This window comes from Gymnogyps californianus, chromosome 3 (assembly GCF_018139145.2).
Source record: "Gymnogyps californianus isolate 813 chromosome 3, ASM1813914v2, whole genome shotgun sequence".
Taxonomy (NCBI): domain Eukaryota; kingdom Metazoa; phylum Chordata; class Aves; order Accipitriformes; family Cathartidae; genus Gymnogyps; species Gymnogyps californianus.
In genome coordinates, this window is record NC_059473.1 from 114241941 (window position 1) to 114263087 (window position 21147).

Below are 21147 nucleotides of genomic sequence, written 5' to 3' on the forward strand. Positions count from 1 at the left end.
AGTAGTTAGTTATTTCTACTTCCTGCAGAAAAAAGCTTAGCAACTGCCTTTTTACAGTATGACTTGGAGATCAGAAATTACTTATACCTACATTCTGAGGTGTTAACAGGATGTAAGAATCTGAAAAGGCAGATCAGTATTAAGACCTTAAAACCAACAACACATAAGAAGAAATTTTGTATCCCTGAAGAAACCGGAAGTATTTAGAACTGAGCATATAAGATGTTTTTTAAGTTTCAATCAAGACTATCTTCAAAGAATGCATGCCACAAAACACCTAACTTATTTTCAGGTCAAAGTTTTGCCTATTTTCAGATACTAAAAATAACCTCAATTCCTTAACAAAAATTAATTGTTTTTTTTAAACAGTCAGTATTGTCCTAATGAAGAGCAACATATGCATTTAATCATTTCAGAAAATACCGCAGCTGCAACAATATGGCCTTTATGGAAGGTTTTAAATTTCATAACAAATTAAACAGAATCAATGAATCATAGAAGAGCCCAGGTTGGAAGGGACCTCAAAAGATCATCTGGTCAGACCTTTCGTGGGAAAGGGGGCACAGATGAGATTATCTAGCACCCTGTCCAATCGCATCTTGAAATTAAAGTATTTCTTCACTAAAAAGAACCTCTCCAAACCATCTCATGCTCTGGAAAGGAACACAGTTCAGTGCTTCTTAAAAAACATCATACAACTGGATCATCTTCCATTTCATAATATATTAATCCTCAAGGAACAGTGAAAGATGCAAAGTATGATAGCTGACCCTTCTTCCTTAAAGGTCATATACATACAATTTACCTCTCTCAAAATTTATGGACCTGAAGTCCTTCTTCAAGAGGACAGGATCCACTTTGCATGCAAGCAGAACAGAGTAAGCATCATGCTAAAAAAGATCCCAATACAAACCTCACATGTGGTTACAAATCCTTACTGCCTATCAATTTCTCAGTTTTGAAGTTATCAAAGTATAATTGCATATGAGAGCACTACATTTCAAAGCATTTTCAGCATTCCTAGATCATTTTTCCAAAACTCTTTGTTGTGGGGTTTTTTTAACCATATGGTACAGAGGTTAAAAAATAATTTAGTATTAATAAAAAACTTACTTTAAGATCAGAGCAAAGCAAATGCTATTTTTTTCCCAGAGTGCTCTAGTACTATAATTTTTTTAAATGCACTTAAAAAAAAATTCCAAGTACACTAAGCCTTAGCCTATCACAAAACCATGGACATTAAATATATTGCAGTTCTCTTTCAGCAACTTCTAATTTTATAACTACAGAGAAAGAGTGACTTTTTTTATGTATAGGTTGAATAGCATTGCTTTCTCCCTTCAACCTTTTTTCCTAGTTCGCTTTCAAAACTTCTCCCAAGAGCTAATCAGATTGGTAGCCATAAGCAATTAAATCTGTAAACTGTAATAAGACACTCTTAAACTTTTAAAAGATGTGACTATTTAAACACCGATTATAGTGGACACGGCACTGTTTCCGTAATAAACTGCAGTATATTGAAGTGAAAATGTAGATAAACACTACACATCACAGCAAACTCTACATCAGTCTAATAGCTGTCCTTTGCAAATATTAATGACATAGGTTTGGGGTTTATGCACATGCAGGGTTTTTTCCTTCAATGAAATTAGATTTCTCATCTCACATTATTTTACTTCAACTGCAAGCAGTAGAAAGTCCATAATCCTATAATGATCTTGGATAATATTATCAAACCAGAACTTCATGTTTAAGAAATGCTTGGCTGAAGATAAAATTTAGCTAAAAGATTGTTTATTTTCATTAGTTCTAAGTGTTTATTACTAAACACATTTGTACTTGGAATTACAAAGTCTCAAGAAGTTGACTCAATTTAAAAAAAGTTGAATTCTAGTAAAAGATATACAGGATATTTATTAGCGGGGCTTTTGATGAAATGAATTAACACAGGAGGTTTCTAATGTGAATGAGCCAGTAGACAACCAAGTAACATAACACATGAAAATGTATTTACATTTGTGAGCAACAATATGAAATGAGAATTTGTAGCTTACTTGGGACATAAATCAGTAAGAAAACATAAAACTCACCTCATAGCAAGTATCCGAATGTAAGCATGTATATACTTTCTGCTGCATGTCTAACATATCCTGGAGCAATTCCTTCCAGTGTGTCTCACTGACTGATGGTTGCCTACAAACATTTTTAAAATTAAATATGCACTTCCTCAACAAATTTAAAGAAAAGCAGTAGATAACACTACAGTTCCATCACCAAAAATATGAGTTTTCTCAAATGCTATTTCAATCTTTAATTGGACTTTTAACCAAAAGCAATTTAAAGACAGAATGCTTTTAATATTAATTAACATTAAAACCGTGTCTGTGGGATAAAATTGTTTGACAACAATGCAGTACCCAATATGGTTTTGCTGTTTGTTTTCTGCGGGATAAGACAGGGATTTAAGCAATCTTTATCAAGATCCCCCGAATAGGTTTTGATAACTTCCAATAGTACATCAGAAAATTGGAAGTGCTATCTTCCCGCTGATCCAAAAACAGCTGGGTAAAAACAAGTTTGTAACAGCAACTAAGGATCATTAAAGTGCTGTTCATTGTAAGCAATCTCAAAGGACTAATCAATTGCACGCAATCACAGGAGAACAGAGCTGCAAGTTTATTTTGTTCCTTAAACAGGAATGGTATTCAGATTCTTGACCCTCTGGATCCATGGATCTCTGTTTACCCACTATACAACTTCATGTGCTCTATCAAAACTTTTACTAGTAAAAACACTATGAAGGTTTTTTGACATTATCTTGAGCCTTTCAGATTAAAAAAGACTTTAAGCTACACAAGCTAGTCCAGCTAATAGTGATTTTCTCATGTGGCATTAGCTTTCATTTTGGCAAAGCAAAGGGTCTCTATAAAAAGTGAAAAATCAACATTTTTCCTACAGAGGCATTGACTTGATCTTTGTAAAGAACGGTTTTTAGAAGTCTTAAAAAGCTTCCAGCATGTCCAAGCTAAATACTTCTCTACCATCACCGATAAACTGTTCTGCATGTTTACTTTAAATAAGAAAAAAAAACCACCAACAACCCGCCATGACAGCTGTTTTTCCCAGGGTTCAATCTTTTTATCTGCTTATGCCAAGAGCCGTGTAATAATTCATCTACAACTGGAAGATGAGTTAAATGAAGTAGTTCTTAAACAGAAAAATTGAAAAATTATGCTGGAAATATAAGAGGTAGAATCAATGCGTAACATCAATAAATTACCCTATCACAAGGGCTCCTAAGAAAACACGCCAAAAAAAAGAAAGCGTTATTTTACAAATCTTACACTCGCAATAAAATTAAATAGGTCTTAAAGGACCTCATTTACAATATGTTAACTTTTACTGTTCATCACCTTGCAGTATTTTGCAGCCAGTATTTTGCAGCCAGTAAGTGTTTTAGGCTTGTTTACTTGAACACAAACATACTGAAACAGGTTTGAAGGAAGACAGAGTTTCTTGAATGTGGAGAATGCAGCCAAAACACTAATCATGTTAATCATCAGTTTAACATATGTGTTTCAGGTACACCGTGTTCAGTTTGAACACTACGGTTCCCTACTGCAACAAAACAGGCAGGTACACTCTCTGGCAATAAATACTGTTACCTTACTGTCCTTTCCCCCTTATCTCCCGTTCCCCTTTGAATACTAACTTGCGACCTGTGTGCCTCGTCAGCCTAATCATCAGCTTCCGTGCCTCCTCCGCATTGTCCTTTGTGTCTTTCACAAAGGAAACAGGTTTCTGAAGTCCATGTTTCTCCAACAGCTCTGACACACTGTAAATGAATAGTCAACATTTCTGAATCCTGCACAGTTGTACAACTGCCTCTGCTGCAGCAGTCTTAAAGCTGTCTCAGACAATGTACTGCAAAAGCAGTCTCCATAAAGTCTGTAACAGTATGGATTAGCCAGAGTAATATTATTTACTCAAAAAACTTTAATACCGTAGGGTAAATACATATCACCAATAACCTGATGACATATCTTCTCCGCTTTTAGTTTTTGATCACGCAAAGCATTACAGAGTATCAAGATCAAAACAAATTCCCCGGTAACCTTCTCCCTCCAAAAAAAACCAAACCAAAACAAAAAAAACCAACCCCCACGACTTTTATTCCAAGGAAAATATCTGTGTAGTTGTATAATATTCAAATAGCTAAAACAATTCAAAATTTCTAGGTTCTTAAAAAAAAAAAACGTACAGATTATCTTGTTGACAGCACTAAAAACAAGATAAACATTCTTGCTGCTTTCTTGTCATAAAAAAGTTCTTGGTTATACCTAGTGACTTCTGTAAGAATACATTATTTATTTTAGCAAAATTAAATACCTAAGAATTTGTTCCAGTTCATCTACTTCATCATGAAGAGTGTTAGTTTTATCTGTTTCAGGCCTGCAAAGATATTATACAATTAATATTAAATATATATATCCATACTTCTTGTAATTTCTTCATGTAATTCATATTACATAGATATAAAGATAAGCAGTTCGAAACATTCCTTGATGAAAATCAAATATACGTTTGCTTGAAAAGATTAAAACTGTTGGCTTCTTCCTGGAAGGATAGCTAAAATTGAGACGGTCCCTCAGTCTCCCAAGAACAGAGCTTTTCCTTCTTCTTTAGACTTTTCTCAGGCTCTCTCCTTCCCACATGTAGAAGATATTGGGAGAATAGTTTACGTCTCCTTCTCATGCTTTCACTTTCTCGAGAATTACTTGTCCTTCATATAGATCTTCCATATAGAGACCTCTCTCACAGGGTCATATTGCTGCTTATAAGCTAAGCGCAAGCTGCCACTAACTGTAACAAGATCAACAAGACCAGTAAGATAGCACTAACACTTGGTCTCAATTCACCAGGCTATAAAAGTCTAAGAAACTAATACAGAAGCCTTGGTCTAGGCTGCTACTTTAAATTATGTTTTGTTGCATTATTTGGTAGAGTACCTATACAGCACAAGCATAGATATACACATGACCACACCAACTCAGACAGGAGCAGAATATTCCAGTAACAACATGTACCCTTTAGTAACTTAACTATTTTTAAAGCATTAATTCACAACCATGTTTAACATATCTAAAATATTCACAAACAACTGGCTGAAAATGTTTACCCATATCCTCTTTGTGGAAGGCATTCCAAAATATCGTAACAGAGAGCGAGCTGGTCATCTCGTTCACAACTATAAATACATTCTAATGCTGTAATCATAAGCTGGTCTTGATCAGGAATAATTTTTTGCTGACACTAACAAGAAAAGAAAGCACATTATTTTTAGTTTTCTGTTTCTAATTCAACAGTTAAGTTTCTTCTGAATATAAAAAGATGTTTACTCCAAGTAAATAAATTGTCTTTAGTTGTAATTAGAATGTCTCCTGCTAACAACTTAGTGAAGTACCTGTTGAAGTTACAACCTGAAACATAGCTCGGCTAGTTTCCTACACTGCAGACACTTGAAAAAACAGTGGTACGCCATTATATCAATTTTGAATTGGAGAGGTGGAGAGGGTGCAGGGCAGAGGAAGGCAACTGCTGCAAACATTTGTCAGATTTATTTAATATGTACAACAGTATCAATATGCATAAAATAGCTGTGTTTTTCCTTCACTGGTTGATTCCTGTCCATACACTTAGAACGTTCAGTAGTATGCAAAAATGTGCTTATGTGCCCTGGAATAATTATTTAAACTGTAGAGGCAGCATGAAATACTCACATGGAAGGTAACTTCAGCCCTAACTCATTGAACTCTTGGTTCCATCCTAATGGCCCCCATTTTATTTTTTACATTTTGGGGGGGGATAACTTGAAATCTACTGCTAGTAAAATTCCTCAGGAAAAAAAATGTTAGTGAGATGATGAAACTCTTTCATATCCATTTTTTAAAAAGCAAATATGCCAGGAATTTATTTTAAACGCATCACCAGAAAATCACTTCAAAGAAGAATCTTTAAAATAATTTTTGTTCTACTAGGTCAAGATCATAGTTACATTAGTTTGACAATCTCATCAAGGACAGTTTAGTTGCATTGTAACTTATGCTATAATACTTTTTAATTAATGTCTTCCAAAACATAACAAATCCTGGGTCCAAGAAGAAGGGAAAGATTAGAGAGACAATCTGATTTAGAAGATGAACTAACCCTATTTATGAATTCAGCTCTTCAGGACAAGAATTTCCAAAGAAACCGGTAGAATCATCAGGGCTCTATACTTACAGCAGGTTTTGAATTCTGAAATATCTTCAGAGGTAGAGTCAGGTCTTCCTTTGCTAATGTTACTAAATATTCTTTAAAAAGTGAATTTGCAAGACCAGGAGACTGATTTTCACAGCGGTGGAGAAAAGGGATCATCCACTGATAAACATTCTTCACATATTTTTCATCAGAGGACTGGAAAGCGCAATGAGTTACAGAGAGGAAAAAAAGAACAAGTTCAGCTTCGTTGTCCAAAACAAACAAGAAAACCAAGAAACAAACAGAACATATTTTGATCAATATAACTGAAACAATATCTTCACCTATCACAAACAACAGCTGAAGCCTGACATTCACCGCTGCTGCACAGATCACTACATCATGAAGCACTGAAACAATCCATCATCTTTCTGCTACCCAATGGCTTGGGAAAACCAAGCAGTACAGGAGTAAAGCCCACTACATGAGGAAAGCCTAGCTATCTTCCTCCTGCAATTTCAGAATGAGTGAAAGATCAGCTTGCATTCATGTCAGAGTAGCATTACTTTCAGTACGCAAGAATGCAAACAGAAAAACAAATGATGAGTGGTTACATAAATCCTAGCAAAATTTTGAAAATTCTGAGTATTCTCCTCTGGTGCTGACGTATTCTTCAACTGAATTTCAGAGCCCTGTTCAATCTCTAGGTATTTTTCAACCTTTCCAAGAGGTCTTTTTCTATTCTGAAATGTCATGCACAGGCTGAACACAGAGAAGATGAAAAACACACATATGCAGCAAAGGCAAATATTAAGATTTTTTGCCAATATTTAAAGACACCAAAAAACATCCAAGGAAAACATTCAATGTTGTTGTATCTGCAGCACCATCAACAGCTACACTGAGGATCCTTTAGAAAGGGTCAATGAAAAAGCAATTCACAGCTTTCAAAAGACTGATTTATTAATGTTTAGTCCTGTGCCTAGGACAAAGAAACAGGCCTTTGAGAAAACTGAGCCATTTTAGCTTTTGTTAAAAACAAATAAACAAAGGAAAAAAACCCACCACAACAAAAAAGGAACAGTAAAAGTGTTGAATTCTTGTTGAATTAAAGATGGAGGTTAATCAGAAAAATGTCAGCCACTAATAGTATCTTTACATACACAGGATCTAGGGTAACTTGAATTACTGGAAATCAAGGTATACTTATTGATTTATTCAAAATACTTACATTCTTCATCAACAGTCTCAGCTTTTCAATGTCTTTCATCTCTACAAGTTCCTCCAAAGTTAAGGTTCGATCACCATCAGTCTCATAAACCACTGTCTCAAGAGTGATCAGATTGTCACAAAGCACCTGCAGACCAGGAATATTCCTCTCCATGCCAAGACGAACAAGGGACAGAGCACAATCCACCTGAAAAATAATAAAAACCCCTGCTGTACCACTGTTTGCCAAAAAACAACTTCAAGTCCAATCTATGTCTGTGTGTCTATTTTCTTTCCCTGTTCCTTTTGCTTAATAGGCAATTCTAAGTTCCTAGAAGTTTTTGTGGCCTGTATATTCCTAAGTGGTTTGCCTTTCTCAGCTTTATAAAGGCCAAATAAAATGTTTAATCTTAGTGGATGATGTCATTATAGGTCTTTTGACCCAGATGCATCCTATTGATGCATGTAAATTAGGAGAATACTATTTTTTATTCCTTCTGGAGATCACACACAGAGATACATCACTTCATCTCACTGCACGGAATATAAAGGATTGCTTTAAACTAAGATAATCCGTTAACTGACTGAAGTTCTGTATACCTCTGCATGTAACATGACTTTTCTAGCTGACCATGAATTAGTAATTTTAATTGTTGCATTTTATTTCACAGAAGATAATGACAGTCTTTTTCCCTGGTGACTGAAAATACCTTTATACGAAAGATTCTGTTTCGATTTCAAAGAATGCAATATTGGCTGTACATATTCAGTGAGGCACACAAGTCTGGAAGACTAGAACACAAATTCATTTATATGTTAGTAATTTAATTGATCCTTGGAAGTTGCTTTTGTTTCCATACCTACTGATCGGCTGTTAAGATCACAGGGAACTATGATTAAAGAACCTTGGAGGACTGCAAACTTGAAGAATAACAGAACTCATCCATCAGAACTAACTCATAGTGATACTTCCAGTCAACTTCCTTTTCATGCAGCTGAACTGGCTTGAGAAGCAATAAAATACCAGAGCACGTCAGTGACGAGCTCTATTCTTACTTGCAATGCTTATCTCTACCACATAGAGCTTCAAACATTTTCAAAATATGAAGAAAATAAAGCAAAATAAGCTGCATGGTAGTCCCACAGACACACAATAAACCTGCCAGGAAGAAATCATGACAGTACTACATATTGGCATATGAGTGACATGTGACTGCCACATATCGATATATATGGCACAGTATCATGTGACAGATAATAAAACACGTTTCCTGATGCCCTGTGCACAACATTCCCTCCCTTAGTTACAAACATAAAATGTCGTGGTAAACATTCTTCATGGACTACGAAAGTGCTACCGTCTGCTGTGGTAAACCAAGTGAAAGGGAACCTACTGGCTTCCTATTCATTCCTATGGATCAATTATTTGGCTGAGTAAACTTCAGAGCAAGCATTAAGTACACTGCAAAAGAAAAAACAAGTACTTCAAAAGCCATAATGAAGATTGAGACACAATGTATATTACTGAGGGAAAAGCGTCCCATCAATACACATTAAGACAGGATTCTGTAGAAAGCGGCTGATCAGCCCGAGTCAGCCATCATCATTTCCTCACTGCTACTCTCACCTGCATCGCGTATTTTTCAATTTCCTGTGCTCTGCTCAAATACCAATTGGTAACGAGATCTACTGAAAGGTCAGTAGTCTTGTACTTCAGTAACTCAGGTTGCGTTTCATACAGAAATTCGCCTTCATCTTGTAAGGTTGGTTCAACAATCATCCTTTTAAAAAAAAAAAAAAAGGCAAGTATACAATAAGTATACATTTGCTTGCATTTGTTTCTCATCAGTCTTCTTCCTAAAACTTCTAGTTGTTCTGAAAGAAAATGATACAATCAGCCTATGATTACACCAATAATCTGATGAGACTCAAAAGCTGGTCACAGTAACTGTTAATTTTTGTCAGCAAAGTAACTAGTAAGAGATTCCAAACATGAGGTAGATCATGAAAGAAAGAATCCTCTCTACTAAAGACACAGGTCTGCCCAACCTCTGCTTTCCATCTGTTCTTCACACAGTGAAAGGCAGTTTTATGATCCGTTAATGCTGCTATGATAATGTCATGGTTAACAAGTAACAGGGCAGAAGGAAAAAAAATAAATAAATCAGGATTTCCAACAGTAACCTCCCCCCCACTCACGTGCATTTGTGAAAGTTACTCATCACATAATCACACTGAACTTAATGCTGTAACGTGAAAGAGTCTCACTAAGACTCTACTCAGTCAGTCTCACTAAGAAAGGTGAAAACACAAGTTAGCGTGCACAAAAATAAGAAGTGAGTCTTACTGGGTATTTCCCACATTTTAAGAATTAGTAAGTAAATTCTTTATCTGAAATGCACATAAATGTAGAAAAAACTTTTTGATTTTTCTACATACTTACCTGCATTCTGCTTTTTCACACCAGTCTTCTTCACGATGTTTCTGCTCATTCCAAGGAAGAATTTTCAACGTGCCCTGCTTGTAACTGGTATAACAGAAAAGGGAAAATTTACACAATTTTTTTTTTTTTTTAAATTGTGATGGCATTCAATTAATGGAATACAAAGCATACACAAGTATTTCAGTGAATTCATAATAAGCGTGTAATTCAACTACAGTATCAATTCTTTAAGATTTATCACTACTTAATGCAGCTATACAAGTGTGATTTTGCCTGTAGGATATTATCTGTACAAACACATATTCTACCTATACCATTAAAGAGCCACTAAAAAAAAAAATTTTAAAAATTGATTTTCTTACTGACTGTACCTTTAAAAAAATGGGGGGGGAGGGGGAACCCACTACATGCTTTAAGAATTTTTATTGCTTCACAGTAAGTATTCTGACTTCATATGCTGTCACAGAAGACTGAAATGAGCAAAAATGTATGATCTTCACAGCTTAAAAAAATATAATTCTTCAAATTTTAGCACAAATCCTTGTACTGAACCGAAACAAGATATGTCCTGCTGTACTGATCTTCTCAATTAAGTTTAATGTGGTTTTCTCACTACAGGCTTTCACAGTGAAACATTCTCTAAATATTGAGGTTGAAGAAAAAAAAAATCTGCTTAAAATGCAGATTAAGAACACTACGGGTTATTACTAGAATGATTAGTTATGGCTTGCTGTTGTAGGCTAGTTGTTTAAGCAGCATAAAACTCGAGAAAATCATGTCAAAGTATGCAGAACAAACTAAGAGGGAAGAGAAGAGCCGTATAGGTTCTGGTATTTGTAGAAATGAGAAACAAACCATGTACAAAGTAAAGACATTTAAGTTTCAGCATACTGGAGCAAGAAGCTATTTTAAATCTCATTTATTTTCTCCTGACCCTGATAATAAACAGCAATAGCAATACTACATGGACAATCCCTATCTATAAATTAACAACTGACACAATCTTCTCATCCCTTGAAGAGCAGCACTGTAACTCGGTAGCTTAAAAAGAAACACAATTCCAACAAGCAAATCAATTTCACAATATAGTAAGAGTCAAAATAACAAACTGAATATCAGTAACTCCATCTCATTTAGCAACAGCCATTAAACACATCTAACAAAGCAAGGCATGTCCATACTAACTGCCCTGCCCTGCACACATACACATTTCTCCCAGAAGGTCAGCCAGCCTTTCTTTCCCTCCTCTATACACTAACAAATAATACCTCGTGTTTTATCACAGTAATTCCAACCCTCCAAATGAAACATGCAGTAGAAATCCAGCAATAAATTGGCAGAGACAGATTTGCAGGCTATAAAAGTCAAAAGAAAGGAGGGGAGAACATGGAAAACTGCTAATTCCTGTGTCTCGGCTATAGTAACATCTGCATTCAATTCCAGTTCAGCTGGACAAAACGCTCCACAATTATCTTTATAATTAGGCACCATGTAGTAACATCACTGAAAAATAATTAAGAAAGAAAACTCCAAATTAACATTTATGGTATAACAACCAGGAATAATGTAACTTTCTGATTTTGGAAAGATTCATCATCAGCCTATGTATTTTGGGGACTGGGGGGGGTGTTGTTTATTTAAGTCTTAGATCACATAATTTATCAATTAATTTTAAATATTAATGTTTAAAACTGGTTTCATAAACTAAATCAATAAGGTCATATTTCAAATGTCATACATGAGAATGTTATTATGGAAGACCCAGTTTGTAGTGAAAAAGTTCTCTTTATCAGTTGAAATGACAAATAACATAGAAGTCCAAGTGTGATGAACCCTCCATTCCAAAACATAAAATCAAGACAGCACGAGCAGGTCTTTATGTTACAATCAGTAACGCTCCCTTTTCTATGTTCTATCAAACATAAAAGAAAAATGGACAAAATTTTATTGCCCAAGACAATTTCTTTTCATAGTAAAATTTTTGCATTCACTTCCCAGTAGACTTAAGAAGATGTTTCAGGGGGGACTGTTTTATTTTGTTTGGGGAGGGTCTTGGTTGGTTGGTTGGCTGTTTTTTTTTTTAATATTAACACACCTTCTTACTGGCGGTGGGGGGGAGAGAAAACAAGGAACTTTTCTACAGCAGAGGACAAGGGTTTCATTTTAGAAGCTGTTTCAAATCACATCCACAAAACTGTAGCAGAACTACTATGACAGAATAACAGTAATAGGAGATTTTCAGGTAACAACTCTGATTTCTCGTTACAGATAGCTTTCTTCCCCAAGATTAGCTACGCATACTAATACCTTAACTAGTATTCTGCCTCCAAGAATTGTAATGCTAAGATTTTGTTATTTTACTGTATTTAAAAAAAAAAAAATCTCAGATACAATATGGACCTGTAAGCCTTGACTACATCAAATCAAATCATTTTAACAATCTTTTATTCATAAATATCAGCGGTAAAAAGAGATTCAGTCATTGGCAAGGACCAGTTGGCAGTGGAAGCTCTCAAAGGACCCTGAGGGCTTGGGCAGTTTCAGAAGCTGAGGAATCACAAAGCCAAGCTGAGAGGAGCACTCACACCACATCTTGCCCTTCCCTTAGTCTCCTTCCCACAGCTCCACTAGGAACAGCACGAATAGTACTGGGTAACCTGTAAAACAGTCAGCCCCTCTCTGTCAGTCTCTCTCTCACCCACCTCTTATTAAGACAACGTATTAGTTGAGTCACCATCCCTGCAGGAATTAAAAGACAGGCAGATGTGGCACTTAGGGCATGGTTTAGTGGTAGACTTGGCAGTGTTAGGGTAATGGTTGGACTCAATGATATTAAAGGTCTTTTCCAACCTAAATGATCCTATGACTCAATTAAAGTGAACACAAACTTTGCCCCTGTCCCCCTTTTCCAAACTTTGGCTTTTGCATGAGTCTCTGAAACACCTAACTGATGGGGGAGCAATAGGGGGGACACATGACAAGTAAATAATTATATCAAGATCCATTAGAAAATTGCAGCAGATACCGTTTATTGTATTTAGTCTGAAAGCAAATTCCTGTTCCAAGTAGTCACCTGCACACTGTTCACAGCTCTCTCAAGTAAAAGCATCCCATCTGAATAAGTCTTCCCATATAATCTCAGAGCCCCAGGAGAAACTTTTGGGAAAGTTGCTTTAGTTTGTCTGTTCTTTCACTGGTTGTTTTTGTTGTTATTGAAAGAAAGAAGTCATGCAAAATAGTAAGGGAAGAGGGGCACACATTTAATGGATAATTAAACTTCAAAATTTTCCTCTTTTGGCTAACAAATTATTAAAAGAGAAAAATCACTAGAAATAAGCAAAGACAGCAGAAGTTTAGAATACAAATTTAAAGCCACTCATGCATGAACACAGGATCTGAATGACAAGGAACCAAGACATTCCAAAACTCACACACACTCTCCTAATGCTACTCTCCCTCAGTATGAGACCTGAAGGGGGGGGGGGGGGGGGGGGGGGGGGGGGGGGGAGAAAAAAAAAATCTACTGATCCAAGCCTGTACTGCCAAATACTACACTGAACACCTTCTTCTTAATTAAGCTGCCACATCCTGCATACTTGCCATAGACGTGGCAAAGTTACATTCTGGAATTACAGCTCCAGTTAAGAAATTGTTTCTTAACAGATTCAGTAGCACAAAAGGTTTATAATTAAAATTGGCAAAACTTGCAAATTTTCTTAACTGACCTGAATATCAGGATGAATTATATGTTTCTTCCCTCCAATTATTCTTAACATAGTTGAGTCACTTTTCTGACCCTGATAAACAATTATTGGAGACTAAACAGTTTAATTTTTATGCAAGCAAGAGTCATCCACCTAGTCTAAAATCAAAAGTTACTAGAAAACACTTCTTTTCACAGACTGATGCAATCGCCTATCCGTCCCTTCTGCCCAACTCATTTCAGAAAATAATCTGTATTTCCCTCTCCCCACCTAATTCTTCCCTATTCCTGTAACACAAACCACACCTGGGTTTGCCTTTAAATTCCAACTGCTTCACATATTTTTAAAAATACATTTTAAAATAGAATCCTTTCCAATTAACAGAAGTCATAGATAAGTACAGACTCCACTCAAAATAACTTCCCCAACACCTCACTACGGCTTACAGTTTCAACTAAGTTGAAAGTTTAGTGCTTAAAAAAAATGCTTGCTGAGAAAGATCTCACTCAATTTGAGTTCCCAGGCTTTGTTCTCTTCGTTTGACAGTTGCTTGGCTTCCCCCTTTCCCCTCACCTCCAAAATCCATCAAGTGAGGAAGCAATGTGCAACTCTGCCTCCTTCAGCCTACCTTACTCAACAGGGTACGATAGAAAAAAAGTTGAAAAATACAGAGACAAACAACGTGAATGACCAAAGGTAAGAAGTGCGTGATCACCCCTTCTGTAAAAGCCAGAGCAGACTGAAGAATCCTAGAAGAAAGAAAACAACCAATATGCTAAGACTGATATAAAGTTGTTCATTTTTTCGTTTCACTTAAATAGGAAATGACATTTCACTGGTTTTACTTCCTACAACATTGTAAACACTGATGAGACTAGCAGGGTCTCATTTAAAATAAACAACAGCAGATACTGTTTTACGCCATATGCAGCTAAGCTGTTAGTTACTTGCTGCATGACATAGAAGATAAAACACCATGTATTTGGGTTCAAAAATAGAACGAATTCTTGGAATAAAGTGTCATGAAAGTCTACTATGTCTAGAAAATATCTAGTTCAGGAATATTTGAGCCACATATTATAGACACTTGAGAAACTTGAGGTAAATATTGCAATGTGCTTCCCTGTACCTATTTTTTTTTTCTTGGTAACTGCTGTTGGCCATTTGCCTTCTGGCCAAATCTACCAAGACCAATCTCATGCTTCAGCACAAGATTTTGCAGGAATGAAACCTACAGTTGTCCAGACACATCAATTCAGGAAGTACTATAAGCATACTTCAAAAGTTTTTCGTAAAAGCTTATTAACAGACCTCACCACGAAACACTAAAGAGAAGTCTTTTCAGTTCACGGGAAAGAATCGTCATGCTGTGCCATCTTGACTGGAAAACATCCACTCCATCTTTTTTCCCTTCTTACAACAGAAAAAGTTAGAGTTAAATACTTTGTCAGGTGTATGGATAAGCCATGGAAAATTCTTTTAAAAGTATCTTCTGCTCTGGCTCAATTTGCCATTTTAAAAGTATTCAGGTTCACCACAGGAATAAGTTGAGAGAGAAATTTTAGATTTTTAAAGCTCTCACCAAGAGTCAAGCAGCACTCAGTAACTATCTCCTCTAAATACTTAAAGAAAACAACACAAAAAAAAATACAACTGCAAAATATCTCATCCTAGTAGAAATCAGCAATTATGGAAAGTCAGTCTTAACAGATACGTTTCTTGCTGAGCTAAGTTCACAAAAAACCAGCAAAACCCACACCACTCAGAGTTGACTGCTAACTTCATTCACCTTCTCAACAACGCTAAATAATCCGTAACTCCCTCCTGCCCCCTACATGACTGCATCTAACTGTCCTTACTTTCTCTCCTCATTCTGAAGAGTTTAGAAAAACTCTCTGTATTTGAATTCAAATACAAGGACTGGAATAAACTAGTCTCAACACTAGCAAAGGATGGGAGATCCCTGTACCCGAGTCCCTTATAAAAGCAAAGAAATTATTAAAACGCTGTATTTATCTCAACATTTATCACAAGGTTTTTTCTTAACTGATAGTTATGTTTTAGCACAGATTTTTTTTTTCCTTAAATTTCCATTATCAGTAACTCCAGTGACTCATGCAGAAACGGAGCGCAACAAAACTTTGGAAAAGTAGCTGTTAAAATGGAAACAAGTCAGGCAAGAAAGATTTCAGGCACCAAAACACCATTGCAGTCTGCAAACTGAAAAACATAAATGCAGATGAGACAGAGAAGAAAGAGAGATACTGACATGAACACATATATGCAAAGAGGTAGGGCTTCCATTTTTCTACCATGCTTTTGTTTACAACACATGTGCAGCAAATCCAGCTGAACTGGGGCACGTCAGAACCACCGCATATGCCCTGTGCACAATACGTAAGTCTACCTGGGCTGGAAGTGGTGAATTTAGCATACACAGGTAGCTTGCTGTATATGCAATATACACTCCATGCTACTGCATCCAGAACTCATTAGCCTCTCTGCTTATGCTACGCAACTTTGCAGTTTTGTTCCAGAAACTGAAATCCCACAGAGGTCAGAGACATGCAGGTTAAGTCTGCGTTACTATGCAGCGGGCACTCACCCAAAATTCCAGAGATGGGGACAGATCACTGTAGTCACTAAGGCAGGTGGTCGTCTTTTCCAATTAAAAGAAACTACCAGCTGTGCCATACCATAACTCGACACAAATACTAGGATGTTTATTTTTTTTCCTGAGCCACTGCTTCCCCCCGCCTTTTACCCTTCTCTCTTTTCTTTTCAACAGTAGAATAAATATGATTGGAGCCCAGTAAATTGACAGATTACAGAGGTATTCAACTCTATTTCTTCAAAAAGAGCTGACTTTTCCTATATTGCTCTTTTCACTCTATTGTTTACGTTGGCTTGGCAATTCTTCCCATTCTTTTCTTTGACAAAAGAGGTCTATGCTATTGTAGTTTCTGTATCCTACCAACTGCATTTATTCAAACCTGCAGATTATTTTTCTCTCCAAGGACACGCTTTCAAAAGAGGAAGGTCTAATTCAGTTTTAAGGTCAGAGCCCAATTCTTTCTACTACCAATTGCAACTGCGCGGGTTTTTTTCCTTCAAGCATTTCACACAGCAGGCCTGTCTCCGAGACTTATCTAGTTGAGGATTAGAATTTTTTTTTTAAATCTTTTCCCTTGAAAACTTGTGCACATCGAATCCAGACTCCAAAGCAAAAGGCAATTTGCCCCAACACATTTATGAAACAATATCTTTTTGCTGAAAGACATGCACATTTTCAAGAGCAGGTTTGGGGTTTTTTCTAAAAATATTTTGGGAGTAGATGAATCTCTGCTTTTTCTTTTTTTTTTTTAAATCATGTCTCATTGTCTGAAAAAATTGTATGAACACTAATTCTGCATTTGAAAGCTTGTGTGTTACATACTGGAATAGTTCTATTGAATTATAGAGGTGAGAAAACTATATATGAAAGATACTGAACTATAAAAATAAGGTAGTGTTTCCACCAAATGATTTTGTTACCCACTCAAAATGTTTTTGAAGAATGTGCCTGATTCCAATTTTATTATATTTATTTTTAAAATTATCTCAAATTTATGTTTTGTGATAAGAAGAATATAAAATCACGAACATTCAAATATTCTTTTCCCGCTGCTGACACTTGTATACTGACCAGAATTTATGATTTCCATATTTTACTGTAGGTACACTGTAAATTATTTTAGACTTCACATTCAAATTAGCACTTCCATAATCCCACTACATACAGATATGGAGCCATTAAAAGTAGACTATATATAATACATAGTTGTATATATGCAGGATCTGCAAGGCAAGTTTTATAAAATATTTTAATTTAATACGGAAACTCATTTGTCCAAAGTCTGTATCTTCTCAGACAGTAATGGGGAAATCAATGCCAGTTTCTGTTGCTCTGCAATATGGCTCTGAAACAATTTTATTATGTCACCATTATTCTATAACTGAGGATGAAATACAAGAATAAATACATCCCAGATATGCAGTCTTAAACAGCTACGATATTGTCCTGGTTTCGGCTGGGAGAGAGTTGATTTTCTTCTTAGTAGCTGGTACAGTGTTTTGGATTTAGTGTGAGAATAATGTTGATAACACTCTGATGTTTCAGTTGTTGCTAAGTAGCACTTACCTTAAGTTAAGGATTTTTCGGTTTCCCATGCTCTGCCAGCAAGCAGGTGTGCAAGAAGCTGGGAGGGAGCAGAGCCGGGGCAGCTGACCCGAACTAGCCAAAGGGATATTCCATACCATGGAACATCATGCCCAGTATATAAAATGGGGGGAGTTGGCTGGGAGGGGCGGATCACTGCTCAGGCATCAGTCAGTGGGTGGTGAGCAATTGCATTGTGCATCACTGGTTCTTTTCCTTTTTTGAGGTTTTTTTTCCTTTTTTTTTTTGTTATATTCCTTTTCATTACCATTATTGTTATTATTATTTCATTATTATTATTGTTAGTATTATATTTTACTTTAGTTATTAAACCATTCTTATCTCAACCCATGAGTTTTACCTTTTTTCCCCAATGCTCCTCCCCATCCCACTGGGAGCGGGCAGGGAGTGAGGGAGCGGCTGCGTGGTGCTTAGCTGCTGGCTGGGGTTAAACCATGACAGTCCTTTTCCACTCACTTTTCCCACGCAGATGCATTTCTTATTATATTTCACCCTCAGTTATAGAATACTGCATTTTTCATATTGCATGAAAACATTCTTTTCTACTATTATAGTAGTTTAGTAGTGAATTAGTAAATGTAGCTATATAACTGACTACATGTTTTTTGAGGTTTCCAAATATTCAATATACTATGTGATATAGAAGCGGTGGGCAGAGAGAGAAGCTCTTCATTGTCCAGGAATATCCATAGGACATGTGACAAGTTCATCAAGACTGAAGTACAGCTGGTACCTAAAAACAGTGCCAAACACATTTTGCCACCACACATTTTGGGAAACTGATCCACATAAACTAGTGGAAAAGGTATCCCAGCTGCTTTTGGCTGCCACAGTTAACTACCCTTCAGAATTCCTGCTGTGCACATTGCAATGACAGGTCTTTTGAAGCAACTCTGCCACCAGAGGAGAAAAGTTATATCTGATTTTGCATAAACAAATCAAGCTATGTTTTAATGATGTGGTTAACCTTTAATAGAATTTGGGGAGAGAGGAACTTTTTTTCCTCCTCAAGCAACCTAGACTGAATAATCTAAACATCAGAAAAAGTCTACCAACACTACACAACTGCAGTTTAGAAGCTTGCTGTGTTTTTTTTCTTGATGTATACAATTAAAATTGTGAGGCAACAGCTTTCACAAAATCTAAACGGGCTATTTTAAAGACACAGCTGAACTCCAAGTAAGATCAAAGCTGTCTGCCACCATATAGTGAACATACTCCTTCAGAACTGTACATTTATAAAGCATAAGGAATGTTCATGGAAGAGATTTTGTTTTAAACCCTGTAAAAAGGCAACAAACAAATAAGACAATAGCAGCAATACACTTTCATGAGAAGACCGGGGAAGGCAAGCCAAGATACAGTTCAGGACTACGCAGGCAAAAGACACACATGGTAGAAGATGACGGTACAAGTCAGGCATGAACAAGCCAGAAATGTAAAGAAAATCCTGTTAATGCTCTGTGAATAAACAGCACAGGCATAGTTCAGCTCACATGCTATAGGAAGCTATGTGAAGGCTGCTACTGGCCCGCCTGAAACCTCCTCCGTGCTGAACACACACAGCTCGCTCAGCCTTCAAGTGCTCCAGTCTCCAATCACCTTGGTGGCCCTCTGCTGAGCTCGCTCCAGTTTACTGATGTCTTTCCTGTACTGGGGGCCAGTATTCTAGATGCAGTTGAACGAGTGCGGTAGTCTGATTGCTCAGTCTCCTGGCTGTGCTTCTGTGCATGCAGGACAACATGCTGCTGGCCTTCCCTGTTGGCTCATATCCTACTTGTGCCCACCAGGACCTCCAGGTCCTTTTCAGCAGAGCTACTTCCCAGTCAGTCAGTCTCCAGCCTTTATTGTTGCAAGAGTTTCTTCAGTTGCAGGAACAGGACTTTGCATTTGTCGTTCTTGAACTCCCCAATGCTCTTGCTGGCCCATTCCGCCAGCCTGTCTAGGTCTCTCTGAATGACAGCTCAGCTCCCACTTAGCAGCTCCTGTGAAACTTCCTTCCTTCCTTGGTGACAGCTCACGTTCTCCATGGCTCCCTCATAGCTTCAAGTTCTCATTCTCCTCTTCAAAAACTCCTCACAACTAACACCTACGGTACTTCTGCCAGCTCACTTTCTGCAGCAATCTTCTGGCTGCAGTGAGCTGCTCCTGCTGCTTTCCCAGATCCCCATATAGGCCAGTTTGCAGAAGAGCTTCTCTTCCTCCAAACCACTGCTTTAACTTTTACATGGATCACAAGACCCTTCCCTGCTCCTACCAGAAGTCAATCCAGACAGGAACATGAGTGCCATCATGACAAGTTAATCTTTCCCTCAAAAGTTATTTTTTCTACTTCATAGTGGAAGGTAAGACCTGAGATTCCCCCCCCCCCCCCAAACATATCCTTGAAATAATATTAACTACATGTAAACTATTTACCTATTAACTACCTGTAAACTGTTTAACTTCTTTCCCTTAGAACAAAGGAAAAGTGCATATAAAACTTATGCCCTTCTTATTTATTTCACTGCAGCACTATACAAATGACTTCAAACAAACAAACAAAGAGAACTGACCATGGGATTAATTCTTTCAACATGAACACTTCCGAACTACACCGAAAACAAAAGCAGTTCAGCTTCAGAAGAAAAGAAGAAAAACTAGTATGAAAAAATGAGGACTACATATTAGACAGTTCTGCAGACGTTCAGTCATCAAACCTATTTACATACACATACTAAGAAGAGGAAAGATGAAGCCTGCAAGAGCTTTATCGAAACGGCAGTGCCACAGGCAATAACTAAAAACCTAGTTCAGGAGAAGATATCATTATGGAAAGGCAAAGTTAACTGCTTATGAACCTCATAGTTTAATTGTGTAATCATAGATGAGAGTCAGCTATGTGGAAATTTTCAGGTTTTGAAAGCTTCACTAAGTTTTTCGAAGATATTTCCACTCCCACCCCAGTTCATCAGGCAAATGGAGTTCATCCACAACTCTCCAGTAAAAATTCACTTTAAGCTATGACTGAAAACCAAAATTTGGGAAAGTTAAGGAGTAAAAAAGCAGAAACACATAAAAAGTTGCTATCTTAGAGGGAAGATTTTTACTACTAGTGTAATGTGCAATATAGCAGACTTAAGGCTGTTGAGGGAACCATACATTTGAATTTCCCAACTTCTGTGAGTTGAAAATGTGAGTGGTAATGTTGCAATATAGCAGTTAAATGTAGTAAAAACGATAAGAAAATTAAAAGAAAAGGAAAAAGACTCTGGTTATGTATTTATAATGGCAGTAAAGCATTATTTTCCTCTGAGATCACTTTTAAAAACCTAAGGGCAACAGTCTTAACT

At 36.7% G+C, this 21147-nt stretch overlaps 1 protein-coding gene across 1 annotated transcript in view; it reads right to left on the minus strand.

Annotated features, from left to right (window-relative positions):
- The window catches only part of NBAS (NBAS subunit of NRZ tethering complex), a 193880-nt gene that overhangs the window by 130237 nt on the left and 42496 nt on the right, over window positions 1-21147 (minus strand). Inside the window, exons 22-29 of the mRNA XM_050893361.1 lie at window positions 9893-9976; window positions 9077-9230; window positions 7472-7657; window positions 6283-6456; window positions 5180-5313; window positions 4390-4452; window positions 3713-3835; window positions 2091-2193 (exon numbers count right to left, since the gene is read on the minus strand). Coding sequence (XP_050749318.1) covers window positions 2091-2193; window positions 3713-3835; window positions 4390-4452; window positions 5180-5313; window positions 6283-6456; window positions 7472-7657; window positions 9077-9230; window positions 9893-9976 — 1021 coding nt within the window. The remainder of the gene's footprint in view (window positions 1-2090; window positions 2194-3712; window positions 3836-4389; window positions 4453-5179; window positions 5314-6282; window positions 6457-7471; window positions 7658-9076; window positions 9231-9892; window positions 9977-21147) is intronic.